The following is a 21,103-nucleotide window of genomic DNA, read 5'->3' on the forward strand; positions in this document are numbered from 1 at the left end:
AAGCAAAAAAGGTGGGAAAAAATGGTCAAGATCAAAGTAGTAGTTTCTTTTTTCTGGTTATAATAATGAACCAAGGATGAATAACAACAATTAAGGCATTAAAATAAACTGGTTATTAAAATTTGGCCTTTTCCTGGGCTTAGATAATTCATAAATTGTTCATTGTTAGATAAGTTTGAAGTTTTTTTAACCTCAAAATAAGTTCAAATTGGTATTTTAGGATTACTCAGTGTAGAGCTGTGCCTATAATCCACCTCTCCAGAGCCAAATTTTTTGTTCTTAACTAACGCATAAAATCAAACCTTCATTGCCACCCGGTCCCAAAGTAGGAATTTTGAAATTTCATTCTGGCCATTAATGGTAATTGGGATTTGTAAAACTAGCTAATTTATACTTACTTGTTAATGGAAAAATAAAACAGTTCTTTGAGAATGTGTTTTCCATCAAATGCAAGCCTATCTTGGAGGTGACCACAGTAGCATTTGGCCTCTTCATGTTATCATGGAATCATGAATTGCACAAGCCAGGGAGGCCCAAATGCCACTGCAGTGCTTAGTTTGCTAGCTTAAGTGAGACAGCACACCGTGTTAGCTTCATCTGTGATTTCACAGATGCTTTAATTGTAAATTCCTGGCTGGGCGTGGTGGCTCGTGCCTGTAATCCCAGCACTTTGGGAGGCCGAGGTGGGCAAATCATGAGGTCAGGAGATCGAGACCATCCTGGCTAACACGGCGAAACCCTGTCTCTACTAAAAAGACAAAAAATTAGCTAGGCGTGGTGCGGGCGCCTGTAGTCCCAGTAACTCAGGAGGCTGAGGCAGGAGAATGGCATGAACCCAGGAGGCGGAGCTTGCAGTGAGCCAAGATCGCCACTGTACTCCAGCCTGGGCAACAGAGGAGAGATTCCGTCTCAAAAAAAAAAAAAAGTAAATTCCTGTAAGATAGTGTTTATGACCATGGGAATAGCATCTCATTCCATTTATGAGTATTACTCTGTGAAAGTGCAACTGTAGTTTATTCATCTCCTCGTTTATTATTTGTCAGTGAATATTTGTGAGTTGAGTTATTGTGTGATTTGTTGTTACTTTTTTTTTTCCCTCTGTCTCCCAGGCTAGAGTGCAATGGCGACATCTTGGCTCACTGCAACCTCCACCTCCACCTCCACCTCCTGGGTTCAAGCTATTCTCTGTCTCAACCTCCCAAGTAGCTGGGATTACAGGCACGCATTATCACACCCGGCTAATTTTTGTATTTTTAGTAGAGATGGGGTTTCGCCATGTTGGCCAGGCTGATCTCGAACTCCTGACCTCAGGTGACCCGCCTGCCTTGGCCTCCCAAAGTGCTGGGATTACAGGCGTGAGCCACCATGCCCAGCCTGTTGTTACTTGTTATACCTCTTTCTGCAAAGGATTTGAGGCAGATTCCAAAAATACTTAACATATAAAAGATTAAAAGTTGAGAGAATTATAGCAAAGGGAATAATTAAGAAAATAAAACTATTATAGAATGAACATATGATTCTGTATAAAATATAGCATCTAAAGCAGGCATATGGGCTTATAGTTTTAAGAGATGAGTCACAAACTTGTCTCAGGATTTCTTAGTAGCCAAGCAAGGAGGGCAACATGATCAGTTATAAGATTCATGTTGTTTGGCCTTTGAAAACAAACTAGGTGTTCAGGAAATTTCTCCCTTGTATATTATAAACCAGAGATGTGTGATATAATGGGATATATCCTTACACAATTGCTCCAATATCAAAACAATAAAAATAAAGCAGAACACGACAAAAAGTAGTTTATACCCAAGTACCTGTCATCCCTAATTAACAGATATCTGTATTATCATATTTTCCTTGTATCCTTATTTTATTTTATTTTATTTTTTATTTATTTATTTTTTTTTTGAGACGGAGTCTCGCTCTGTCACCCAGGTTGGAGTGCAGTGGCGCGATCTCGGCTCACTGCAAGCTCCGCCTCCCGGGTTCACGCCATTCTCCTGCCTCAGCCTCTCCGAGTAGCTGGGACTACAGGCGCCCGCCACCACGCCCGGCTAATTTTTTTGTATTTTTAGTAGAGACGGAGTTTCACCGTGGTCTCGATCTCCTGACCTCGTGATCCGCCCGCCTCGGCCTCCCAAAGTGCTGGGATTACAAGCGTGAGCCACCGCGCCCGGCCGTATCCTTATTTTAAAAGAATCACACAAGAGATAAACTTGAAGCATCTTATATTATTTTCCCACTCTCCTCCTTCCTTCCTTCTCCCAGTATGAAACTGATATATAGGCTGTCAAGGCTGTTTTTGTTGTTGTTGTTGTTTTTTACTTTTACTATATCGTATATCTGTAAATAATATATAAACCTTAAATTTGCATAAATAATATACTGTACATGTCATTCCTAAACTTGCTTTTTTTATTAGCGCTGTGTTTGATGTCCATGGTGCTGTAGATCTAGTTCTTTTATTTTATTTTATTTTTTGAGATGGAGCTTTGCTCTTGTTGCCCAGGCTGGAGTGCAATGGTGCGATCTCGGCTCACCACAACCTCTGCCTCCCAGGTTCAAGCGATTCTCCTGCCTCAGCCTCCCAAGTAGCTGGGATGACAGGCACGTGCCACCACAGCCAGCTAATTTTGTGTTTTTAGTAGAGACAGGGTTTCTCCATGTTGGTCAGGCTGGTCTCGAACTCCCAACCCCAGGTAATCCTCCCACCTCAGCCTCCTTGGGAGCAAAGTGCTGGGATTACAGGCGTGACCCACCGTGCCCAGCCTAGTTCATTAATTTTAAATCCTGAAGTATAGTTTTCTGTTATATGGAAGTAATACAAATTAGTTATCTATTCCCCTACTAAAGATTTTCAGTGTTTCTAGTTTTTCACTGTTATTAATGTTGCCATATTGAAAACCCTTGTCTGTATCTTGTGCCCACGTGTAGAGTTTCTCTAGGGCAGCAGTTCTCAAAGGATCATCTGGGAACTTGTTAGAAATGCAAACTTGGGACCATCCCAAATCTCTGAATCAGAAACTCTGGCGGTGGGGCCAGCAATCTGTTTAAAAGGAGATTCTGGTGCACTCTACACTTCAGAATCACAGCTCTAGCTCATGTATCGTTAAAAGTGGAGTTACTGAGTTTTAGGGTACATGTATTTTCCACTGTACTAGATAACACTCAATTGATTTCACAGAAATAATTTATATATCAATTTTTTATTAAGTCCCTTTGTCATGTATTACAAGCTTTTTTTTTTTTTTTAGTTTGTCTTTTGGCTTTGTTTATGGTGCTTAAAAATTGTAACCAAATTCACCAATTAAAAAAAATTGTGGCCAGGCGTGGTGGCTCATCCCTGTAATCCTAGCACTTTGGGAGGCCAAGGTGGGCATACTGCTTGAGTCCAGGAGTTCAAGACCAGCCTGGGCAACATGGCAAAACCCTGTCTCCACAAAAAAATACAAAAAATTAGCAAGGCGGTATGGTGGTGCAAACCTGTAGTCTCAGCTACTCGGGAGGCTGAGGTGGGAGAATTGCTTGAGCCTGGGAGGCAGAGGTTGTAGTGAGCCGAGATTGCACCACTGTACTGCAGCCTGGGTTACAAAGTGAGACCCGTCTCAAAAAAAATAGTAAAAATTGTATATATTTGAGGTATGCAGCATAATACTTTGATTTGCATATGCGTAGTGAAATGATTACTATAGTCAAACCAATTAACATATCCATTATCTGACAGTTACCGTGTGTGTGCATGTGTAGGTGGTAAAAACACCTAAAATCTCTTCTGGCAAACTTCCATTATACAATACAATATTATTAAGTGTAGCTCACATGTTGTACAGTAGATCTCTAGATGAATTCATCCTACCTATCTGCAACTTTGTACCCCTTGACCTACATCTCCCCAGTCCCACTCCCTCATCCCCAAGTTCACCAGTTTTTTGAATGGCTTTGGTATTTAGAAAGGCTTTGGAGGGAAGAATTTTGAGTTGGATTTGATTTGCTACTGAGACACCCCATTGAGATATATAGCAGTTATTGGAGAATGGTCTGAGGCTTATGAGAGAGGTGAGAGTTGTAGAGATTTGGAAAACTTGTATAAAGGTAGAAATTTGACATTGTTGGGATGGATGAAATTGCCATAAAGATATGTCTGACTGATGAAAAAACAAAAAATTGACATAAAGAGAACGTAGATTGAGAAAATGATTGACGATTAAACGATGGGGAGCAACAGTGGACGAAGATAATCTAGTAAAGGAGACTGAGGAATGATCACAAAACAGGGTAAGGAGAAGAATCTGAAATATAGAGTGGTGACAGGAATGTAAGCAGGGAGAGATCACGAATGCTGCAGAGAAAGGAATACATCTAAGAAAGGTGTAAAAATATTCCCCTTCAAGAGAGCAGCTAGCAATGGGTTGAGGAATAGAAGATTCCTTAAGTTTGCAGTGAAGCATAGGAGAAGATGAAGCAAACTTAGAGAGGGTAATGAGGTCATTTTGCTTTAGGAGTAGAGTATTTTTACCCCAAAGGAAGGAGCCCATGGCAAGTTATGTCTGGTGTTAATGATGCTGTCTCCTCTTCAGGCAGCCTTTTCATAGATATACTTTAAATGCCCTTTGAGTAAATTCATTCAGCAATAGAGTTATTGAGTATTGTGCAGAGGTATAGGGTGATGTAATTGTGACTAGGTGACTACTTTACATTAGATAGTCTTCTCTGATGTTAACATTTAAATTTAGGACCTCGGCTGCGTGTGGTGGCTCACGCCTGTAATCCCAGCACTTTGGGAGGCCTAGGAGGGTGGATCACCTGAGGTCGAGAGTTCAAGACCAGCCTGACTAACATGGAGAAACCCCATCTCTAGTAAAAATACACAACTAGCCAGGTGTGGTGGTGCATGCCTGTAATCCCAGCTACTCTGGAGGCTTAGGCAGGAGAATCACTTGAATCCAGGAAAGGTGGAGGTTGCGGTGAGCCGAGATCGCACCACTGCACTCCCGTCTGGGCAACAAGAGCGAAACTCTATCTCAGGAAAAAAAAAAAAAAAAAAAAAAATTTTAGGACCTCAATGGTAAGAAGCCACTCAAACAATATGGAGACAAAATTTCCAGCCTCTAGCAGGTCCGACAATAGTTAGGATAGTATCTCAATAATCTAATAAAGTTTTCTTGCTTCTTGGATCTGACCAGGGTGAAGAGGGAACAGAAATCTTTGCCCCCTGACTTTGGAAATCTCGTTTAACCTTCAAACTGGCGATGTCAAGGGTTCCAAGTCCTCCACCTCCGGCAGAAATGTCGAGTGGCCCTGTAGCTGAGAGTTGGTGCTACACACAGGTAAGTTGAAGTTTTCACCCTGTGAATCTTGCATCTGGGGAAGATTTGGTGGACGAAAGGAGTAGGATTGCTTTTCCACATTGGGCTTCTTGCTTTCTCTGGAACATAACTGCCAAAAAGCAGATAGATAAGGTACTTGTCAGCGTCAGGTTCCTTAGTTTTCCATGTGGAATCTAAATTCCCTAGGCTAGTGTTTTTCAGTGGAGGTCGAAAGGGAATCTTTGAAACTAGATCTGCTTAACATTGCCCTTGATGAAAGTGTGTTCTGAGTTTCCTCTGTTGGGGAAACAAGTTTGAGATGTGCAACCCCAGGCCGTGACATCAACATTTTAGTAACAGAGACCCATTTTAAGTACGGTTTTATCATATGCTTTCCCAGCCCTGTCCATGGTGGTGGTGGGTTTTTTGTTTTTTGTTTTTTGTTTTTCCTATATGTTTCTCTCACTTTCCATCTAGTGTTCTCAGCAGCTGAAAAAAGTTGTAAAAGCTATTGGTCAGTGTGAGATTTCTTAAAATGTGGATGAGGAACCTAAGATGAGAAAAACCTGAAAACTGCTATCTTCCTATCAGGATCATGCAGAGGGAGGGAGGGGAAATGATAATCTGCTCTTCAGCCTGTTTTTTCAGGTTGTCCACTTCCTATTTAATTGCTTCCTGTTTTTCTATCAACAGATTAAGGTAGTGAAATTCTCCTACATGTGGACCATCAATAACTTTAGCTTTTGCCGGGAGGAAATGGGTGAAGTCATTAAAAGTTCTACCTTTTCATCAGGAGCGAATGATAAACTGAAATGGTGAGGAAGAATACGTCTAGCTGTAAAAATTTTTCTGAAGTTGTCTGTTTTGTTTGGTTTTATGGGACACTGACAAGAATGTAATTTCCATGAAGGCCAGGACTTTTGTTTTGTTCTTACTGTATTTCCCAGTGCCTAGCACAGTGCCTGGCACATAATAGGTACTCACTAAATATTTGTTGAATTAATTCAATGAGTATATCAGAAATCAGCAAACTCAAGCTATAGGGTAATGTAAATAATTAAAGAAAGCCAGTGTTATAAATGATATCCATAAATGGAATGACTGGTGACTGCTTGGCAAACTAGTGAGTGTTCTTCTAAAAGAGTTAGCTCCAGCTAACTATAGCTATGCATGAGTAAGGGCTGACCCTTGCCAGATTTTCTGATTTTTCAAGAAAAGCAAGAAATCTAGATTTTAACATAAAAATCTCTTTTAAATTACCTGCTTTTAAACAAGAAAGGGGATTTATTTGCTTATGTAACTGTATTGACAGGGTATAGGATGGGTTTGAAGGTAGCTTGATCCAGCAAGCCAGTGGTTAGAGTAAGAACACCATCTCTGCCCTGGCCCTGTTCTCCACGCTCTTGGACATCTCAGGTCTGGCTTCTCTTGTGCTTGAGGGATAACTGGCAGTACCAATGGGTATAATCTACTACATGCTAGCAAAAGTCTTTGAGCTTTCTCTGAACTGTGTGGCCAGGAATATGTCGTACATGCACCAATTGTTTTACGTTTGCATTCCCTGAACTAATCCCTGGAGCAGGGAAAATATGATCCAAGAGTGAGGATCAGTCTCATTCAGACTGTGTGTCATATTGCCTGAGGAGCAGGCAGTTGAGGATACAACCATATACCCACTGCAAAGACCAAAACACATGTCTCTGAACTACCAGTTTTGACCTCTGATAACCCACCAAAAGTTATTTTTTCATTCATTTAGTATTTGTTGGCTATATATTGTGCATTTTACTACTAAGTGTTGAGAGAGATGTGTATTGTTAGACATTGTATTTAAATCCTCATCATTAGCAAGGTGTATAGTAATGTATGTGGCATATGCACTCCCTAGAGAGACACTGGATTGGGCCACCTGTTTGAGAGAGGTGCAATAATACAGACAAGGCCTAAGGATACATATGACCTATGTACTGCATGTAGTGGAAGCAGCGTCTGAAACCCGTGCATTTGACTAATGATATTTACAACTTAGTTGAACCTCTTCTGTCTGAATTTTGTTTTGATCTCTCCATAACAGATTGGCATCTCTAACACTATTTAGAAGTCTGGCCTGGAATTCTGTGCTGTGTAATGATAATTTACTTTTGTCTGTGCTTCCTTCATATTGCCTCTTTTATTTTAGTCTTAGAATATTGTTGCCAGATTGGTAAAATATCTATAAAAGATTATGTATATTATTATCTATAAAAGATTATTCACACTTTTTTTTTTTTTTTTTTTTTGCGACAGAGTCTCACTCTATCGCCCAGGCTGGAGTGCAGTGGCGCGATCTTGGCTCACTGCAACCTCTGCCTCCTGGGTTAAAGCGATTCTCCTTCCTCAGCCTCTGGAGAAGCAGGGATTACAGGTGCCCGCCAGCAAGCCTGGTATTTTTAGTAGAGACAGGGTTACACCATGTTGGTCAGGCAGTTCTCGAACTTAAGTGATCTGCCTGCCTTGGCCTTCCAAAGTGCTGGGATTACAGGCATGAGCCACCGTGCCTGGTCCACACATTTCTTTTTTTTTTTCCTTTTTCTTTTTTGAGATGGAGTTTCGTTCTTGTTACCCAGGCTGGAGCGCAGTGGTGTGATCTCAGCTCACTACAACCTCTGTCTCCCAGGTTCAAGCGATTCTCCTGCCTCAGCCTCCTGAGTAGCTGGGATTACAGGTGCCTGCCACCACGCCCAGCTAGTTTTTTTGTTTATTTTTTATTTTTTATTTTTAGTAGAGACAGGGTTTCACCACGTTGGCCAGGCTGGCCTCGAACTCCTGACCTCAAGTGATGCGCCCACTTCGGCCTCCCAAAGTGCTGAGATTACAGGGGTGAGCCACCGCACCTAGCCTGTTGTTTACTTTTTAAAAGGTGGCCCATTTTGCTCTACAAAAGTGGTTCCCAGCGGGTGTGGTTGCTTATTCCCGTAATCCCAGCACTCTGGGAGGCTGAGGCAGACGGATCGCTTGAGCTCAAGCATTCAAGACCAGCCTGGGCAATATGGCGAAACCCCATCTCTACAAAAATTAGCTGGCCATGGTGGTGCACATCTGTAGTCCCAGCTACTCAGGAGGCTGGTGTGGGAGGATCACCTGAGCCCAGGGAGATCGAGGTTGCAGTAAGCCATGATCATACCACTGCACTCCAGCCTGGATGACAGAGTAAGACCCTGTCTCAAAAAAAAAAGAAAAAAGTTGTTCCCAACTAGTCATTCTACTGAATTATATTCTTCTGTGGGGCCTGCATTTGTTTTTTAAACATCTCCCTCTCTTGAGTCTGATGTTCCAGTTCTATCAAAATGGATGCTTTTGACATTTTTTTTTTTGTATCTGTTTTGGACAGGTGTTTGCGAGTAAACCCGAAAGGGCTAGACGAAGAAAGCAAAGATTACCTGTCACTTTACCTGTTACTGGTCAGCTGTCCAAAGAGTGAAGTTCGGGCAAAATTCAAATTCTCCATCCTGAATGCCAAGGGAGAAGAAACCAAAGCTATGGGTAAATGTTCTCCTCTTTGTTCAACTCTGAAGTTTCACATCCAGAAGTTTCATACACTGACAAGTTGTGGCTTTGATCTGGTTTTTGCGTAACCTTAAATATGACTTTTTTATTCCACCCCAGAGAGTCAACGGGCATATAGGTTTGTGCAAGGCAAAGACTGGGGATTCAAGAAATTCATCCGTAGAGATTTTCTTTTGGATGAGGCCAACGGGCTTCTCCCTGATGACAAGCTTACCCTCTTCTGCGAGGTGAGTCCTTGTATTCTGCTGAGACTAGTAGTTGCCAGACCTGATGGATATTGGTAGACTTAATTATATTGTATCAGGGATGTAGAGTAAGAAAAAACCCCAAGTGGAGTAGTGCTGCACAAATGTTATTTATGTGACTGATTGAGCTACCTGATGATTTCAAGGTTGTTGGGCATCTCAGCTTTCCATTTGTTACTGTTCTTAAAAACAAAGATTGTATGCTACCTTGGTATGTGTCAGTTTTAAGTTGCTTGGGTCAGGAGTTTTCACTGTGGGATTTTTTTCAGATAGCATTTGAAAGGACTGTCACATCAAGCTAAATATGTGTATCTGTTCTTTATACTTTCTGGCTCCTTAAGTGTGAGGGCCATGTGTGTTTGCAGATTACTTACCTTTCCTGCTCTTTGAACTAGATTCTTATCAAGAGCTGAGGCCTATGGTTTGTCTTGCTGGAGTAATTGTGAAATAAGAAGATGAGAACCATTTTTTTCCTAGGGTGAAAGCTATGTAAAGCTCTCTAACTCACAGTTAGCTCAGAGAGTTAGCTGTAGTCAGTTAGGAAAGTCCTCTCACCAGTGACCTAAGAGCTTTTCCCAGGTTTACAGGAGAAGCCTTGAAGTAAAATTCCCAAACCAAGAATGAGTTGGAAAGTGGTTTCTTTAATGAGTATATACTGATTAGTCATTTCATGCTGTTATGAATACATTTAGAAATACTGACAAGCTCACAGTGTAATAAATGAATAAAATCTCTAGTCAACTGGGGCATTAGTGTTCCCTGCACATGGTGTGGTTGAGGAACCACTTCCTGAGCAGCACCTCTTGATAATAATAAACAGTGTATCATCATGGGGGATGGTACAGTTGTTCCCCAATTGCCAGCTCACTCTGTCAAATAATAGGTTCACACTGTGAGTTAATGACAGTTTCAAAGGCCTATCACCACCTGAGTAGCAGGGAAGGGAGTCCCTTAGGAATCTTGCCCTTTTGCAGAAAAGGCCTAGCTGTCGGTAGCAGGCTTCTGTATTTCTTTCTTTTGTTTTTTGAGACGGAGGCTTGCTCTGTCACCCAGGCTAGAGTGCCGTGGCGCGACCTTGGCTCACTGCAACCTCTGCCTCCTAGATTCAAGTGATTCTCCTGCCTTAGCCTCCCAAGTAGCTGGGATTATAGGCGTGTGCCACCAGGCCTGGCTAATTCTTGTATTTTTAGTAGGGATGGGGTTTCACCATGTTGGCCAGGCTGGTCTCGAACTCCTGACCTCAAGTGATCCACCTGCCTCAGCCTGCCAAAGTGTTGGGATTACAGGTGTGAGCCACCACGCCCAGCCAGCCTTCTGTATTGCAACAGAGTAGTTGCAAATGATTAGAAAACTTTGGAGGCAGTTTCTTATAATACCACACTAAATATGTAAAATATAGTTTGCATAAATTGGTATCCCCTCTCCTTTTTAATTACTAAGTAAAAGAAGGAAATACTAGAGTGATAGCATCTATAATAAATACATAAAATGTGGCAGTTCTTTTATGTCTGATAAACTTGGAGTGTGAATTCTGTGTAAATCTAACTGGTCACAGATTATACTCAGTTGCCTGAATGAAGAAATGAGAATTTAGCTGGTTTTACGTGAGGTTAGATGTTATGTAAACAGATCACAGTTTGAATCTTCACTATCTTAGAGACCTGCATTTCAGAAAAACTTAAAAATAGTAGAAAATTCTAGTTTCTATTGGAAATGAAAGCCAATCTTGAAACTGTTCTCTGAAGAAAATCTCCCCTAAATACTGCATCTGGCAGTATTAGGCAATACCATAACCTTTACTGCAGCTTTTTTGAGTCCACAGTGGGTCCAGCCTTTTCTCATATGCTTCCCCCTCTGTTCCCAATCCATTCCAGCTGCTCCAACCCCTGTCTTCACAGTCTTGATTTGGAAACCAGTTGGCCTGCCCTCACTTGGCAGTCTCTTATCCTGTGGTTAAATCCGAGGCCAAGTTCCAGCTCGGTCTCTCTTTCCCTTCACTTCCCCATATGAAATTCTCTTAGGAGAAATCCTGTGGTTAAGTTTAGATGTGCCTTGACTTAGATGGGAAGTGAGATGACACTTTAGAAACGAGGAGATGTTGAACAGGGAAACGTCTGCTGGGTTCTGCTGATGCCATCGGTTTCTTACCATCGAACCAGGTGTGCCATCTGTTCCTCTCACACTTCTCTGTTGGCCACAGGTGCTGAGTGTTGCTTCTCATACTTGGGCTTATGCCTAGTGAGACTTGTTTCTGTTCCAAGGCTCTCTGTGGACTTAGTAGCATTCAGCGTTGCAAGACGGTTGCGTGGGGGTGTGTATTGGATGTGTGGGTTTTAAAGATGTCTGCAGCTCATCTAAGTTCTTAGCACTTTTCATAGCTAGGTCATTTTTGGTGCACATTTTATCCCTTTGACCTGTTGTTTCCCTTCTATCAGTGGAATATTTATAAACACATTTGTTTTAATTCATATTTACGTTTTATTTGTTATTGGTTTAATTAGTATTTTCATATTATTTAGAGGCTTTTATGAAGTTGATGTCCATATAGAAATCTAGGTTCTAGTACCCCAGTGCCCCATTCGTCACTCAGCCTTTGACTCAGGCACTTCTCATTCTCATCCTGATACAATAAATACAGTTGTTTCATAGGGATTCTGGTGCTCCCAGAGGCCACAAGAGGGACTCCTACGGTGGAAGACCGAGAAGCACCCATTTATGTTTGGCCTTTATTTCAGTGGTATTCCTGTTGTTGAATGTTTAAATGAAATTAGATTGTAGACTCTGAAAATGATGAATGGGTGGTCTTGTTTATAATGTGCCCTACATTGAGTTCACTTTCAGACAAGATCAGGTGTGTTCAGGGTGATATGACTGTAGACACTGAGATCACTTTCAGTTCTCAGTGATGTTTTACCTATTAGGAAATGTGGCAGTTCTTCCAAGTTGTTATTGCTTAGTTAACTTATTTGGAAGCATTTCCAAAACATTTCCTGAATTGTCCCTTATTACAATCCTTTGAGCTGGGTTTAGTTCTGTTTTCTTCATTTCATGTTACAAGAGGAGAGAAGCAGTGCCTAGGGAGTCAGGTAATTTTTCCTAACATTGTGCAGCAAACTAGTGTGAGGGTCATGTCAGCTCCCTATTTTCTATCTCTAGTCTGCTGCACTACATGAAGTGGAGCTGAATGCCATTCACCCAAGGAAGCACAAACTCAGGTCCCAAGCTTTCTTGACAGAGCATTTACTTTGGTAATAACAGAGAGAGACATAAGAGTCAGGAGTGGTGGCGCACCCCTGTGGTTCCCAGCTACTCCTGAGGCTGATGCAAGAGGATCACTTGAGCCCAGGAGTTCGAGGTTGTGGTGTGCTATGATCATGCTTGTGAATAGCCATTGCACTCCTACCTGGGCAACATAATTAGTCCCTGTCTGTTAAAAAATAAATAGAGACATGAAGGCATGTTTAAATTCCATTTTAAATTTTCTCTTTAATAATTTGGTCCACAGAAAATCTTCATGAAATAGTTCAGCTTCTATTGACCCTTTTCTCCAATTATTTATATTGAAAACAAATAGCCATTAGCAATAAAGAAGCATTGTATTCCAACTTTACCATACCTGCCTTTGACAGGTAGATAATCCCAGAACCTCTTTGTGATGTTGCAACTAAAGATGAAATATGAAATAACATATAAATGTGAAATATCCGACACTAATTAACTTTATTTTAATTTTTTAAGAGATGGGATGTTGATCTTGCCCAGGCTGGAAGGCAGTTGCTTAATCATAGCTCACTATAACCTGTAATCCCAGCACTTTCGGAGGCCAAGGTAGGAGAATCATTCAAGCCCAGAAGTTTGAGACCAGCCTGGGCAACATAGTGAGACCCTGTCTCTACAAAAAATTTAAAAATTAGCCAGGTATGATGGCACATGCCTGTAGTCCTAGCTACTTGGGAGGGTGAAGCAGGAGGATTGCTTAAGCCCAGGAGTTGGAGGCTACAGTGAGCTGTGATCACACCACTACCACTGCATTCCAGCCTGGGCAACAGAGGGAGACCCTGTCTCTAAATTTTTAAAACTAATAGTTTTCTACACACACACACACACACACACACACACACACACACACACTTCATAGCCTGGGAGTAGGTATTTTTGCCAAATTTTAAATAAATGAATCTATTCATTTTTACCTTTTCATCCTTTAATTATTGGATACTGGATGAAAATACCAATATTTGCTTGTTCTTGACCTACACAAATGGTGATTCAATAGGTTAACATCATTGTAGGTTATAAAGCATGAGAATATACTAAACCCACCACTCAACCTAAAAATATGACCAATAACTTGGAACTAACCTGTAATGCTTCTCCCCAATCCCTAAGATTTATTTCCCCATTCAGAGGATGATAAATAGCTATTTTGAATTTTATGTTATCATGCACTTGTTTATTATTTGTATGTCTGAATAATATATTGTTTAGGTTACTTGTTTTGGAGCTTTATGAAAATGGTGTCAGACTGTATGTAGTCATCTAAGATTTGCTTTTTCACATTATGTTTCTAAAATTTATATAACTATACTTCATCCATATTTAGTGCTGTATATAATAGTCTTGTGTGAATGTATAATTTATTCATTCTTTTGTTGATGGACATTTATGTTGTTGCTAATATTTTGCTAGTAGAAATAGTGCTCCTGTTGTAAATAAATTTGTAGGCAGTGTCTGTTTTTCCTAGATTGTTTTAATTATATAGAAGTTAAAAAATGTGTTTCCCTGGGTTTTACTTTATGTATAGATGAAATGTACAAGAATTGGCACAATCTTTAGTTTTTTATGAAATTTGTTTTTTTAAGAAAAGGATTGACTTTAAAAGTGAGACCCTTTTACAACTTGAAGTTAAGGAGATTATACAGCCTTCCTGAGACATTTTCATGCAGTCATTTATAAAATGACATAAATGTCACAGTCACGTCATCTTCACAGCTTCAGTTCTGAATGAGTCTCCACAGTCAACTTTATAGGCATTAAAAAAAATCTTTAGTTTTTCTCAGAATGGTCTCATTTTAGCATCATCATTTGCAGAGGAAAACAATCCCTTTCTAAGTTAAAAGTTTGGGCTCTGAAGACTCATTTGTGAATGCCATTTAGAATTTATTTTTAATTAAGCGTATTTAATGTTGGTGAGAGGTGCCAGACATTCAGAGCTCTGGAGACTCCAGGCATCTATATATCTACAGAACAAGCCTGGCTCAGACAGTAAAGGTACATTCTCTCTTCTGCTGTGTTCCTGTCTGTGTCCAGAGAGAGGAATTGCCCCAGTGAGAGATGTCACAGCGTTTGGGCCCCACTCATTACCACATGTGCATCTAACCAGCAGAAGGCCCACTGGTAACTATGGTTTGATTATGTGAAATTCAGTTTAGCTCTTCTTGCCAATTCATTTCACCCAGTCTACTAAATTGCCATCAAGTGTTAATGACTTTGGGCTCCTGTCAACCTGGTTTAATTCAAGCTAGGAACCCAGTGCCAAAAGCATTCTCCATTCCCTTCATTGGCCATCCCAGGAGATTCCTGCCTTTCCCTGTGAGAAAGTTGGATTTAATTGGTCTTTTCCTTTTTTTTTTTTTTTTTTAAATTAGTATTTTGGAGCTATAACTGAGAGCAGGCAACTTCTACTTTCGGTGTTAATGTTGTATCAAAGAAGTGAGGGTATTAATATGAGAAAGTGGCAGAAGCAAATTAAAGGTCTTATAAAGGACAAGAGAGAATCTCTATGGGATGGTTTGTACTGTGGCCTAGGCTATTAAAATAATGTTATAATCTGGCTCTGATAAATGTGATACTAATGCCAAGTATATTCATAATTGATTAACTTGGCTGCTTCATTGCCCAAGACCGTAACAGCTAGTTTTAAACAAATGAATACATTTCTTGACCTGATAGTAAATATCTCACTCCTGCACAGAAGGAACTACAGGTCATTAACTTTGTCTCTGGGCTTATGATTGCGTTTAAGGGATGACTTGCATCTTGAAGGTTAAAAGAAATCTGGGTTATTAAGGATGTTCCTAAGCTGTCTTTCTCATCTTACTGTTAGGAATAGCAAGAGTGGGGAGCTAATTCTCAAGGTTTGTGAGTTCTGCTTTCAATTTAACTTTTCTAACAGAATGTGATGTAGGAGATGAAGCATAACAACGATTGTTAGGCAGACGACTGATCTGCAGCGTCCTATCTACAGTTGGGCAACTGACATTTATTTTATGATGTTGTATGATTTATAAATCCTTGTATTTGGTACCCTAACAGATTTATCTGAGTTTCACTGACTCACCTAGAAGTTAACTTGGTTTTTTATCTAGGCTGAACTGGTTAAAACATGCTTCTGCTGAAGCCATAGTGGGAAGTTGGGATTCCTTTATAAACTTATTGTCATCATTATCTTCCAAAGCTATAAGTGCATGTGTAGCTACAGCCAGGCATCTTGTATGTCATTATCACAACTGACTAAAAGTGTAAAAGTGTGGGATACTCACCCAGTTTTCACTACTAGAAAGATCTTCCAAGTCTGGTCCTTACTGACAGTGGGTCAATAATGTCATGTTCATTAAACTAATATTTTTGAAGAAGTGCCAGTTATTTACCAGGCCCTGTAGGAGATGCATTTTATGTGCATGTTCTTGACCTAACTAAAGTAACTTCTTTTAGGCTTCAGTTATTAGATTTGGCGAGGCGCAGTGGCTCACGCCTATAATCTTTGCACTTTGGGAGGCCAAGGATGGAGGATCACTTTGAGCCCAGGAGTTCAAGATCATCCTGGGCAACATAGTGAGACCTTGTCTCTGTAAACAAATAAAAAATTAGTCAGATATAGTGGCATGCGCCTGTAGTCCCAGCTACTCCAGAGGCTAGAGTAGAAGGATCACTTGAGCCTGGGAGGTCAACGCTGCAGTGAGCTATGATCATGCTACTGGACTCCATCCTGGGCGACATAGTGAGACTCTGTCTCAAAAAAAAAAAAAAAAGTGATTAGATTCTTGTCTCTAGAGTTTAATTTAAATGGTAGTATTTATAGGAGTTCTTTGTATTGAACTTAAGGCAGAATAAGGTAAATACTTGAGGTTTAACATTTGTATCTGTTAGTTTTGTCTCTCTGGCACCTTTACCCAGGTTTGTAGTCCAAGGGAGGTGAAGCTTATTAGAAACTGGGGGAAAAGGAGATTTGTGGGGCTCTCTTCCCATTGTCCTGAGATGGTACAGAATAAGTCTGATTGTGACAGAAAAGGAGTTACTTGATCCAGGGATAATGCCTTGATTTGTGGAGGTGGTTTCAAGATAATATGATTAATATTAGTATCTGAATATACTACAGCAGTGAGGTAAAGGTGATCTCTCTATCTGCTGGCAAAAAAATTCCTGGTAACAAAAGCTTGGCTTGTGTTTCCTTGTCTTTCACAGGTGAGTGTTGTGCAAGATTCTGTCAACATTTCTGGCCAGAATACCATGAACATGGTAAAGGTTCCTGAGTGCCGATTGGCAGATGAATTAGGAGGACTGTGGGAAAATTCCCGGTTCACAGACTGCTGCTTGTGTGTTGCTGGCCAGGAATTCCAGGCTCACAAAGCTATCTTAGCAGGTTGGTATTTATTCATGAGGAATTTTATAGTTTTGGTGAAATAAGGAAAAACAAGTGATTGCATAATCACCTTTTGAACAACTTCAACTTTTTGAACTCAACTACAAAACAAGCTGCAGCTAAATATATCTTTGTATTCTGGTAACAATGCTCAGAACCAAAAAAGCTGCTCTCTAAAATGACATTTCTGTTTTTCCTCTCTGTAGTGGACCTAGGCCATCATTTTCAAGGCATGGATGATAATGTACAAAGGTATTGAATGCCTTTGCCCCTAGAGAGTAGATGTCAGAGCACCGGTTAAGAGCAGGTATCAACCCCTAGATAAGGGTTTAGGATGTAATGGAGAGGATTCTATACTCAGGACTAAATGCCATCTAGCCAGTCCTCAGCTCTGGAGGGGTTAGCCCTCTTTTCAATTTAAACATACTAGAAGAATGAAACTCTTGCCCCTGACATGGAGGATCAGGTCTTGCTCTAATAGGCCCATGGTTTTCAAGACCAGGGAGATTGACACCAAGGAGGAACTGATGAGGAAGGACTGACTTCACCACCCAGGGAAGGGTAACAATCACCGCATACTTCTCTTAAGACCATAAGACCTAACAGGAAATTGCGAGAACCTTCAAGTAACACTTCTTACTAAGACCCTCTGCTCTGTCATTCTAAAGTACACACCTGGTAAAACCTCAAACTGCCTCAGTCTAAACATTTACCTGTTCCTCTCACAACTGGCCGTTACTGTATAATACTCAAGGAAGTCACGGGCGCGGTGGCTCATGCCTGTCATCCCAGCACTTTGGGAGGCTGAGGCGGGTAGATCACCTGAAGTCAGGAGTTTGAGACCAGCCTGGTCAACATGGTGAAACCCCCATCTTTACTAAAAATACAAAAATTAGCTGGGCATTGTGGCACGCGCCTGTAATCCCAGCTATTCCAGAGGCTGAGACAGGAGAATCGCTTGAACCCGGGAGGCGGAGGTTGCAGTGAGCCGAGATCATGCCACTGCATTCCAGCCTGGGCAACAGAGCAAGACTCCGTCTCAGGGGGAAAAAACAAAACAAAACTCGAGGAAGTCTATAACTCTTTGGTTAGTGTCTCCACACTTAGCTAGGCCCTCAACACCGCCAATAGTTTTTCTACAGATGTTTAGGCAACTCCCTTTCTTAACAATAGCTGTCTCAAACCTTAACCACTCTTTAACTCCTTCCAAACTCCTAAAAGATTACCTTGCCTACTTCCTCCAAGAGAAAAAGAGGCCTTTTTGTAGGAACTTCCTTAACTCTTGCTTCTCACCTCACCTGCATTCTCAGTAGAGGTGTTCTTCCTCGTGGACAAAGCAGACTTTTTTTCTACCTCTGCTCTGTTTTATATCCCATCTTGCCTTCTCAGAAACCTTACTCTACCAGTTATACCCTTGCTGTCTATCTAGTATCTTCACTATCTCTCTGTTATTGCCTCTTTTTTTTTTTTTTTTTTTTTTTTTTTGAGACGGAGTCTCGCTCTGTCGCCCAGGCTGGAGTGCAGTGGCGCAATCTCGGCTCACTACAAGCTCCGCCTCCCGGGTTCACGCCATTCTCCTGCCTCAGCCTCTCCGAGTAGCTGGGACTACAGGCGCCCGCCACCACGCCTGGCTAATTTTTTGTATTTTTTAGTAGAGACGGGGTTTCACTGTGGTCTCGATCTCCTGACCTCGTGATCCGCCCGCCTCGGCCTCCCAAAGTGCTGGGATTACAAGCGTGAGCCACCGCGCCCGGCCTTGTTATTGCCTCTTCACCTTCAGCCTGTAAACAGGCTCCAAGCTTCTCCCTCTAGTTATTCTCTCTCTCTCTCTTTTCCCCAGAACTGAGTTTCTTGAGTTAGCATATTCACTTTCTACTTCCTTTCCTCCCACTTATCCTCAGTTCACCTCCATGCTATGAAAGCAGTTTTTCAAAATTACATGATCTACTAGTTCCTAAATTTGAAGGACTTTAGTTCATATACTAGGACTCCTCTTTCCTGGTTCTCTGGTTGCTTCTGATGTGTGGTCTCTTTACTTCTTCCTCACCCATCCCTTTATACATTGGTGAGCCCTGAGGATCTGCTTCAGTTCCGTTTTCATTCCACTTCTCCCTGAGTGATTTCATTTATTCCCGTTGCATCAGCTGCTGCCTATTTACCAAGAACCCTCAGGACCTGGCTGCTTTGGACCCTTCCTTCTTTATGAAAAGCACCAGGCCTTTAGTCTTTAATTTCTGAAATATATTTATTTAGTTCTCTATGGTCTATAACCCTTCTGAAATAAGAACAATGAGAATTGATATCCCTTTGGTATAAATTAAAATACTGAAGTTCAGAGGGTTAAATGATTTGCCCAAGAGTATGTGGTTAGAAAATGGCAGAGCTAGGCCGGGTGCAGTGGCTCATGCCTGTAATCCCAGCACTTTGGGAGGCAGAGGTGTGCAGATCACTTGAGGTCAGGAGTTCGACACCAACCTGGCCAACATAGTAAAACCCTATCTCTACTAAAAATACAAAAATTAGCCAGGCGTGGTTGTGGGTACCTGTAATCCCAGCTACTTGGGAGGCTGAGGCAGGAGAATTGCTTGAACTCAGGAGGCAGACATTGCAGTGAGCCGAGATCACACCACTGCACTCCAGTCTAGCCTAGGCAACAGAGCAAGACTTTGTCTCAGAAAAATAAAAAAAAATAAAAAAATAATGGCAGAGCTAAAATTAGTGCTTTCTGACATAAACTATAGGCCAAAAATTCCAGTTCTCTGTTAGCTCAAAGCCCTTCTACTATATATTTTGTCCATTCTTTCACTCTTAGGTAATCGTTGGATCTCAGCTTTCACCAGAACCCCCGATTTATTTGACAACATGAACAAATTTGAGTTCTTAGCCATTCTGTTACTTTTCATGGTTGAGATTATTATTTTTCATGGTGTTCATTGGACTAGAATGAGCATGAGTTGGAGCACTGTTTCTCAACCTTCATTATCCCTGCCTCTAAGGAGAAAAACTAAATTTAAATTCTCCCTGATGAGAGAAATAAAATACTAAGGAAGAAGATTTTATCAGGTAGGGTTGTGCTTTAAAGGGACACAAATCATTATAATATCTAAAGTTTCTTTCCCCCCCCACCGCCACCTCTTTGGGGCAATATCATCTCTGTTAGGAATGCATAGCTTAGAAAAACAGACAGTTTGCCATAGATGAGCATGCGCTTCATCTGGTTAGTGGATGCCATTGAACCCAGTTCTTGACCTTCTTCCTGTGCGGTCCCTGGAGGTGCAGAAAATAGGGTGTCAGTTCCAACAAAAACATAGGTATTAGAACACCCTGCTTGATCATAAGGGACCTTACATTTGAGCCCCAAATCTATACAGAGAACATAGCATTATCATCCAACATAGATAAGTAATTTTCTTGAAATGTGAATGGTTGGAGTAGAACCAATAAGTTATTTTGGAAGTAGTGGTTTCTTATTTTCCTTTATGTATTATAATTAGTTACTTATTGTTATAATATATGAAGAAAGGAATTTTGTAATTCTGATGTAAATTGAGGCGGAGGCCTTTCCTATAGCAGTAGGATAGGAAAGAAAATGATCTCTCCCTCATGACTGGCAACAGCCGAGAGATTTCACTGTGATAGCCTTATCTGTTTGTTTCTCTTTGACTTTGTAGCTCGTTCTCCGGTTTTTAGTGCCATGTTTGAACATGAAATGGAGGAGAGCAAAAAGGTATGTAACAAGATGAAGGCATGTCTGTTTAGCCAGGTATCTAGAGTCAGATAATTTCCCACTTTAGCTGCAGATTCATTTTCCTAATTACTTTTTTCTCACTAAAATGGAGTATGAGTCCCTAAACTCCTTCTGAGAGCAGAGAGAAGTGGTATGGAAGTATTATGGGTAAAGCAGATTGACTTATTAAATGAGGCTGATCATCCACACAGTTTTGGGTGAGGGTATTTAGACATGTTTTTACTCAGAAAACTGAGGAAGAGAAAGGTGAAAAAATTGAAGAGTTGTTTTGCTGTTATGTTTGAGAAAACAAAGATGGAACATGTGATGGGCAAAAAGGCTATTATAATCAAGCCGGGCAAAGAAATTTTCCAATAATGTTAGATTTTAAATGATACAAGGTTCTCTTCTCACTAGAGCTTAAAATCATGAAAATAGTTTGGTTTAGGGATTTTGTTCTGTTGGAATGTTTCTCATATTCAGTTTTTCTGGCATAGAATCGAGTTGAAATCAATGATGTGGAGCCTGAAGTTTTTAAGGAAATGATGTGCTTCATTTACACGGGGAAGGCTCCAAACCTCGACAAAATGGCTGATGATTTGCTGGCAGCTGCTGACAAGGTAAGATAATAATAGAAAAA

The 21,103-nt window shown here is 40.9% G+C and overlaps 1 protein-coding gene across 5 annotated transcripts in view; it reads left to right on the plus strand.

The window, feature by feature from the left end:
• SPOP (speckle type BTB/POZ protein) overlaps positions 1-21,103 on the plus strand; it is an 85,407-nt gene that overhangs the window by 55,962 nt on the left and 8,342 nt on the right. For all 5 annotated transcript variants that reach the window (XM_003278762.3, XM_003278764.2, XM_030808025.1 and 2 more), the window contains 7 exons: positions 5,181-5,324; positions 5,997-6,118; positions 8,674-8,825; positions 8,949-9,076; positions 16,559-16,736; positions 20,408-20,463; positions 20,961-21,083. In XM_003278762.3, the coding sequence (XP_003278810.1) occupies positions 5,247-5,324; positions 5,997-6,118; positions 8,674-8,825; positions 8,949-9,076; positions 16,559-16,736; positions 20,408-20,463; positions 20,961-21,083 (837 nt within the window). In that variant the 5' untranslated portion in view covers positions 5,181-5,246. The remainder of the gene's footprint in view (positions 1-5,180; positions 5,325-5,996; positions 6,119-8,673; positions 8,826-8,948; positions 9,077-16,558; positions 16,737-20,407; positions 20,464-20,960; positions 21,084-21,103) is intronic.

The sequence above is a fragment of the Nomascus leucogenys genome, unplaced genomic scaffold (genome assembly GCF_006542625.1).
Source record: "Nomascus leucogenys isolate Asia unplaced genomic scaffold, Asia_NLE_v1 Super-Scaffold_258, whole genome shotgun sequence".
Lineage (NCBI taxonomy): Eukaryota > Metazoa > Chordata > Mammalia > Primates > Hylobatidae > Nomascus > Nomascus leucogenys.